The 8,354-nt window shown below is 38.1% G+C and overlaps 1 protein-coding gene across 9 annotated transcripts in view; it reads left to right on the forward strand.

The window, feature by feature from the left end:
* Positions 1 to 3,077, forward strand: part of IFT88 (intraflagellar transport 88) — a gene marked incomplete at both ends in the record, with an annotated part of 138,024 nt that extends 134,947 nt beyond the window's left edge. For 5 of the 9 annotated variants that reach the window (XM_084234455.1, XM_084234454.1, XM_084234462.1 and 2 more), the window contains 2 exons: positions 2,593 to 2,703; positions 2,956 to 3,077. In XM_084234455.1, the coding sequence (XP_084090581.1) occupies positions 2,593 to 2,703; positions 2,956 to 3,077 (233 nt within the window). Of the gene's footprint in view, positions 1 to 2,592; positions 2,708 to 2,955 lie in introns of all 9 variants that reach the window. The other 4 variants (XM_084234457.1, XM_084234460.1, XM_084234458.1 and 1 more) reach the window with 2 other exon arrangements.
* Positions 3,078 to 8,354: the final 5,277 nt, after the last annotated feature.

Genomic DNA, 8,354 nt, shown 5'->3' on the forward strand with positions numbered 1-8,354 from the left:
ATAAGATACTTAATTTTGCTTGTTTTTAAACTTTCTAAAACTGGTTATTCAGTATGTAGTATTATGACTTGCTTTCCTTTTTTAACATAATATGTTTCTCAGGTTAGGTAAGGCTAAAAATTTCTATAGGTTTATTGACCCCATTTGTATTGTATACTTTAGGAATCATTTTGTGTATACCTTGTCCATTTTATAGGTATCCTTTTTTTCTGGTATAAGTAAATTTCAATAAGTTTTAATAAGTTTCTTTAAATCTACGAGTCTAGTATTTTTCTACAACTTCTAGTATTTTTCAATGTTTCTTTCTTTAAATCTAAGAGTCTAGTATTTTTCTCTTAAGAAATAAGAGTATCATTTAGGAAGTTGAATGTTAATTGATTGGTAATATAGATATTTAACTCTAAATTTTTGTTTCCCAAACTTGCTATTTAACTTCCTCTAGGAGATAGTGGGTATTGTTTGTTGCTGTAGTGAAATGAGTATCCTAACTTATTTAGGAATTAGGAGTAAAACTCATCCAAGCTTACAAATACTTACTGACCCATCTAGAACTGCCCAAATGTGGCACTACTACTCCACTGGTTTTTCTAACAGGAAATATTGAAAAACTGTATTCATGGTTTTTCAATTGGATAATTGAAGTTTTTCTAAGGAGGTCAGTTTTCTTTCTTTTCTTTCTTTTTTTTTTTTTTTAAGGTTTGCTCTTTCCACAAAACTGTTATTCTTCAGGTTGGGAATCACATGTTACAATTTCTGAAGACCTTTGAATGCCTGAGGACAATGCCAGGGTTTTATCATATTCCTTTCAATAGCTCATATCTATTTGAAAAGTAAAACAAAAGAAAGATTGTTTAGAGCAATTACTTTTAAACTTTCATATTTTTACTCATTCATCCATTTACACAGGTAGATAGGAAAATTGACTTAATTGCAAAAGAATAAGGAGCAAAATAATACAAACATACAAAATGTGTAGACATATACAGTATGTTAAATGAAGGCATTTTATTTTCCAGTAATGTCAACAATGGGAAAATAACATTTAATAACATAGGAAGGACTTAAAATTTTGGTTGTTTGCCATCCTTAAAATGTGGGGATTTTAAAGACCATCTTACTTTAATTTATTCCCAGAGATGTTATCAATAAACTCAAAGTACACTCAGAGATGATACATGTATATTGATGAACTATGTTTTTTTAAGATTTATTTATTTTTATACAATAACTGGGGCACAGGCCAGATGCGCGGGAGGGTGAGAAGATTCACCAGAGACAGAGTGGGGAGCAGAACAGGCAGACTGAAGAAATACACTGCTGAGGGGAGCAACAGGAGAGACAGGAGAAGTCTGCTTCGCCATGTGGGACCCTTGCCAGCCAGCCGGGATCGAACCCTCACTGCAGAGGTTGTGGACAGCTTCCCAGTGTGGCACTCAACTGCCTGCGCCACCAGGGAGTCCCAACAATGGACTATTTTCATTAAAAGTGAAGTTCCCAGGCCTCCCCTGGTGGCGCAGGCTGTTGAGCACCATGCTGTGAAGCTGCAGCCTCTGCAGCACCGGTTCGATCCCGGCTGACCAGGTGAGGGTCCCACATGGCGCTGCAGAACTCTCCTGTCTTGCCGGCTGCTCCCCTCAGCAATGTAATTCGTCAGCCTGCCTGTTCTGTTCCCTGCTCTGTCTCTGGTGAATACTCTCACCCTCCTGAGCATCTGGCCTGTACCCCGGTTCTTGTGTAAATGAATAAATAAATCTTTAAAAAAAAAAAAGTGAAGTTACCATAATAGGAGAAAAAAACTTTGTAGGAATTTTAAGTGGAAGAAATAGAAACTTTATAACTAGAAGAGTGGTTCTTTTAGAAAATACAATAATAAAAACATTGAGTTCAAAGGTAAGACTAATGTTTTTGTTAATATTAGCGTTCAGCCCTCTCTGGAAATCTCCGGTGAGACAGGCCACATATTTCCCAGAGCAGTCATTGCATGGTTGGATGCTAGGGTCCTTTTAAGATTTTTCCTTATTTTGCCCTACTTTAGGGGGCAGGTGTCATCCTCTTGCATCTTAACATTCTTCACATGTTTGAAGAAAGTGACTGTGAGCTAGGTTCTCTCCTGCCAGGGTAAGCCCACCCTCTTCTGCTGTTTTTCGTTGACTGTGGTTTTAGGGCCTCACCATTCTTGATATGAGGCCGATGATAGTGCTCATAGCCATCTTAGGACTTTCTGTGTGTTCTTCCTTCAGTTGTTCTTTGTTCTTTGCTGCATTATACTCTCCAAAGTGGTCTCTTAACTTCTCACAAGGGAAGCTATGGAATTGAAACCACTCACTTGAAATATACATACTGAAATATATGTAATAAGCACCCACTGAAAAATACATATGAAGACTATACTTAAGTCATATTTCCTCTGTAATTCCCAACAAAAGATTTATTTTAAATTTCAGAAAACATAGGCTTACATTCCTCGGAAGTTGACTTCCAGATGAAACATCCCGCCCTTTCTTGGCAAATAAGTGTGCTTTAAGATTCATAATGTAGTGTTATGCTTTCTCAACGTGTTAAACAAATGCATCTTTATTTTTGTGTTTTCAGATAGTGGCCAGAACTGTAGTGCCAGTAGTAAAGGTGAACGACTAAGTGCCAAACTCAGAGCTTTACCTGGGACAAATGAACCTTATGAAAGTAGCAGTAACAAAGAAATAGGCAAGTGCCGGTACTCCCCCCAACCCCCGCCCAGTTCCTCCAGGCATAACAGGTCTGAGAAGATTGGTGAGATGACAAAAATGTATAATTGGGCATTAAGAATTTATATATACGGACAAAACTTATAAATGACTTGGGAGAGCATTTCTGTTCACTCTGAGTTGTTGAGTTTGGATTATGAGATGCATTTGGTTTCACATTTGGTTCGGTTTTCTATATTATTCTAACGTTACAATCTATTTTGAAATCTAGATGCCTCCTATGTGGATCCACTTGGCCCTCAGGTAGAAAGACCAAAAACTGCAGCTAAAAAGAGAATCGACGAGGATGATTTTGCTGATGAAGAGTTAGGAGATGATTTGCTTCCAGAATAGTATATATATATGTATGTATTTTAATGTTATTTTTTAAAGGAAATAAATTGCCTTCTAGGACAATATTCATATTAAACTTTGAATTAAATATCCAAACTTTAATTTTGTATATGTAAAAACTTTAAATAAATGTTTTCTGTTCTTTGAATGTGGGCTTAAGTTTTGTGGGAAGGGGAGGTTTAATGGAATAAAAAATAAAGCAAAACTAACACTCTTAAGTCAGTGAATTCCTTACCCTTTTGAAAACACTGATCCACTGTAAGAAATAATTTTTTTATCACAACCTCTTACCTACTCAAACAGGTATGTTTATGAATTCATAAAAATTTGCCCTTGTTACTGCAGTGTGGGAAGATAAGGCTATAATTTCATTAAAATAAAATGCTAGGGCCTCCCCTGGTGGTGCAGGCGGTTGAGCGCCGCACTGTTAAGCTGTCCGCAGCCTCTGCAGCACTGGTGCGATCCCGCCAGCCAGCAAGGGTCCCACATGGCAAGACAGACCTCTCCTGTCTCGCCCGCTGCTCCCCTCAGCAGTGTATTTCATCAGAGTGCCTATTCTGTTCCCTGCTCTGTCTCTGGTGAATCCTCTCACCCTCCCATGCATCTGGCCTGTACCCCGGTTCTTTTATAAAATAAATCTTTAAAAAAATAAAATAAAATAAAATAAAGTGCTAGATAAGAAAGTGCTACATTCATTTTATGGTTTGTTGCTTGAAAAATACTGTGCTAAGATGTATCTTTCATGAATCTTAATTCAAGCTAAATTACTTAGAGTTTGGAAACAAATAGTCTTCGGGAGTTTTGCCTCATGGGGATTATATTATTAAAACAATTATGTTTTGGAGGTAGCACAAAGTATAGTAAGAGAGAATACCCTAGTGCTGTTTTTTTTTACTTTTCTTTTTACCTTCAGCCCAGTGGTGTGTGCCAGTAACACCGCTGACAGTTCTAAGAATGTATTTTCCATTTGTGACTTATGGTTTGGTGGAGGCGAGGACTGCCTGCACTTTAGCAATGTGTTCGGCTGATAAACACTATCTAGAGGAACTGCAGTGACGGGGCAGTCAGAAGTGGCTCTCATCTTTAACACTTCACTACTGAGGATGGGCCCCTCCAGGTTTAACATTGTCTCTTTGGCACACTCACTACTAAATGCAGAAAGAGGAAAACCAAAATTAGATCACATTTTCTGCTCCCAAGATAGGTTATGATTTCACAAGGGAGGCACTCAACAAATACTCTAAACATCTAGTAATGTGCAAGATTCAGGGGAGAAAGTAGTGAGCAAGACCCTGGCCTCAAGCTTAGATTCTACTGGGGAAGACGAACTGTTTTTAAAAGGACTTCAGGTGGGCCTCCCCTGGTGGCGCAGGCGGTTGAGCGCAGCGCTGTGAAACTGTCCGCAGCCTCTGCAGTGCGGGTTCAATCCCGGCTGGCCGGCGAAAATCCCACGTGACGTGGCAGACCTCTCCTGTCTCGCCCGCTGCTCTCCTTTCTCTCCTGTCTCGCCAGTTGCTGCAGTGTATTTCAGTCAGTCAGCCTGCCTGTTCTGTTCCCCGCTCTGTCTCTGGTGAATCCTCTTACCCTCCCATGCATCTGGCCTGTACCCCAGATCTTGTATGTGTGATTAAATCAATCTTTAAAATAAATAAATAAAAGGACTTCAGGTATTGTTTAGTGCAGTTAAGAAAATAAAATGGATTAACATAATAAAGAGCCACAGTGATGGAGGAGGGATAGGTTCATTTAGATAGGAGTCAGGGGAGACTCTCTAGGAGGAGGCATTTTAGTACTAATGCTAAAATGAAGACAGCAGTGTCCTATACAAAAAAGGGAATTGCAAGTATGGGAACGGGAGTGCAAGTGGGAATGATCTCAACGTATTAGAAAGTTACTGAGCTGGAGTGATATTCAGTAAGAGACTTTGGGACCCAATGGGGTAGGTAGATAATATATGAAGAACAGTGAAAGGTGAGGTCCAAGAGGTAGACTGGAACCAGATCATGTAGAGCTCATAAGTTCGGGTCTTATTTTATAACAATAAAGATTTTCTTGGGTTTATGCAAGGAAGGTGAGTGATGTGATTGTGATTTGGTTTTACTTTTAGGAACCAGCAAGCAGTGGTTACCATGAAGATGAGTTGATTGAGGTTGGTGGTTTGGAGGGGAAAGGTTAAAAACCTAAGGAGTCCACCTGTGTCCATGCAGGGGTCTTTTAAATCTGTCCCTTTAAAAATCAGCTCTCTGCCTGCCTGTGTTTATGGAGATGTCTCTCCATTTTTTCTCCTTCCTTTAATAAACCTGCCATGTACTGATGAAAAAAAAAACAAAAAACTGAGGATCAGGTTTTTCACAATGAAAACTATGAGAATTAGTAGATTCAGCATATATTTTGAAGGTAGAGCTGGAAGATTTACTGATGGATTGGATATGAGTTGTGAGGAAGAGAGAAGAAGGGATGATGCCAAAGTTTGTGGCAAACGAACTGAGTAGTTAATGTTGCCTTTTACCAAAGACGTATTTGGGGACCATCAGTTTTTAATAGTATTTAATACCATCAAATTGAATGAGATCACTTAGGGAGAGTAAGGAGTGAGCCCTGTAAGTCAGGAAAAAGAACCCAGAAAAACAAAAAAAAAGATTGAGAAGAACAAGTGATACAGGAAATTTCAAAATTGAGAAACTGGAACTTCCAGTTCTAAGGGGAATGCAATGGGTATGTCAGGCCAGTGCTCCTATTGTAACAACTGGGAGTGGGGAGCAGAGTGGGGAACAACAAAACATTTTTTAAAAATTACTTGCTTAGGGCCTCCCCGGTGGCGCAGCGGTTGAGCGCTGGGTTGCAAAGCTGCCTGCAGCCTCTGCAGCGCCGGTTCGATCCCCGGCCACCAGGTGAGGGTCCCACATGGTGCACAGACCTCTCCTGCCGCTGCTCCCCTCAGCAGTGTACCTCGTCAGTCTGCTCCCTGCTCTGACTCTGGTGAATTCTCTCACCCTCCCACACTTCTGACTGTACCCAGTGCTTGTATAAATAAATAAATCTTTAAAAAATAAAAAAAAAAAATTACTTGCTTAATGTCACCAGAGAACTATAAACATTAGACTAAACTAAAATATTAGACTAAATAAAATAACAGAGAGGGGAAAACTATATGAGATGGTGATCCTGGCTGTTGTCATCTCTATAGATAGTTGCCAGTTTTGAGCATGGGTAAAGAATTAGGTATGGCCAAGGGACTAGGACTCTTCTAAGGAAAAGAGAAACTAGAAAAGTTTCTGGTGGTCATGAGGGGTTGGCACAGCAAACTAGAGACTTAGAGGAGCCCCAAACTTCTGGCTGATTTTCCACAGTGGGCATCTGCTGAGTTCTATAGTGGTGCTGAAACTGGGGAACTAGACTAGAAGCTTTTAATAATTTTAAAGCCTAAGGAGATTTAATGTTACATCCCACACCATCTTATGGTTCTTAGGAAACAAAGCCCTGCTAGATAGATGCAAGGGCTTTCCACAAATGCACCATTGGTCTACTGTGACAACATAAGCTATTGTATGAACCTGGGGGCCAAGAGGCTAATGACCTAAATTCAAAACCACTAGCCATCTACAAAACTCTCAATCAAAGCCTGGAGGGACACAAACAAACCAGGGGTAGACTGACTGACAAAAACAAACCAGCACCAACAGGGAGTGAATGGTCTCTTAAGGAGAATGACCCAGCCCAATTCATTCCTTAACCAGCTGAGGTCATAGCTACAAATCCTGACTAACAGTAGAAATAGGAACTTTATCTAGAAGCAATATCACTTGTAGCCTCCATGGTTCTTGCACATGTAATATCTAGCCTACAAAAAGAAATAAGGAGACAGAAAATGGCAATAATCAAAAGAAAACAAGTAGAAACAGATTCTATGGTAATCCAGATAATGGCTCTAACAGACAAGGGATTGAAAATAATGCTGGTTGTATAATAAATAAAATAGAGAAAAGATGGACCAAATGGATGAAAAGATAAGAAACTTCAATAAAATACTGTAATCTACAAACAAGTCAAATGGATAACCTACAACTGAAAGATAATTTTTGGAATTAACTTACATCGATGAATTTAACAAAATACTGAATAGAGCAGAAGTCAGGATAAATGAACAAGTCACTAGAAAATATTAAAATTGAAACACAAAAATAAAAATGGAAAGAATAAAGTAGATAATAAAGGATAATTTAGGACCTTATAAAGATTAAAATTTGAAAAATAGTGCAGGCATAACATTTGAAGAAATGTCTAGAAATTTCCCAAATTAAAGACCATCAACAGAAAGAAAGCAGGTATAAAGAAAACTGCATGCTATATATATTTTGCTCAAATTGTTGGAAACTAAAGACAAATTCTTTAAAATCGAGTAAAAATGATATATTACCTTCAGAGGAACAATAGTAAGATTTAATTATAACTTTCCCATAAAAATTATGGACTCAGAAAACAGAATGAGAACTTTAAAGTACTGAAAGAAAAAAAGCAGCCAACCCAGAATTCAATTCCAACCCAAAGTTTATCTTTCAATCTTTACAGTTTGGCATTTCAGACAAACAAAATTTGAGAAAATTAATTTGTATAAGACCAGCTCTACAGAAAATACTAAAAGTATTTATGCAGGCTAAAGGGAAAAAAGAAACATGAAATGGATGGAAAGCACTGAAGAGGTAGGGGAACAAAATAGTAATTCTTTAAAACAACAACAATATTGCCTTGTGAGATTTTAACATTTATAGAAATAAAATACAGGCCAATATTTAAAGATTGAGAGGAGGTGTTAAATGACTATCAGGTTATTCTCAGATCCTGGCAGATTGTAATAAGGCAAAGATACACATTGAAGTCTCTAGAATGACAACTGAAAAAATACCTCTGTTATAAATAGATATGTACAAGTAAAAATCTAAAGAATAATAAATATTGAAAGAATGACAGAGTTGAAAGTCACCATTTTTCAAACACTATCAAGTAGATTTTGATTCAGGCAAGAATATGTTAATATGGATGCTGAAGCAAGTGGAGGAGAGTTTGATGAGAATAATAGATTTACCTAGCCTCAGAGTGTTTCCCCACAAATCATTAATTATAAGAGAAAAATAATTTTATTTTGAAGAAATCTTGTGGGCCTGTCCTAACCAGTGGCCAAAATTAATATGATCAGTGGGACACATCAGCCAGTATCTCCTAATATGAAGTACTGACAGGGTACAAGATGCCTTCATTGATATTCTTGCCCAACACATA

Source organism: Talpa europaea (genome assembly GCF_964194135.1).
Source record: "Talpa europaea genome assembly, chromosome: 6".
Lineage (NCBI taxonomy): Eukaryota > Metazoa > Chordata > Mammalia > Eulipotyphla > Talpidae > Talpa > Talpa europaea.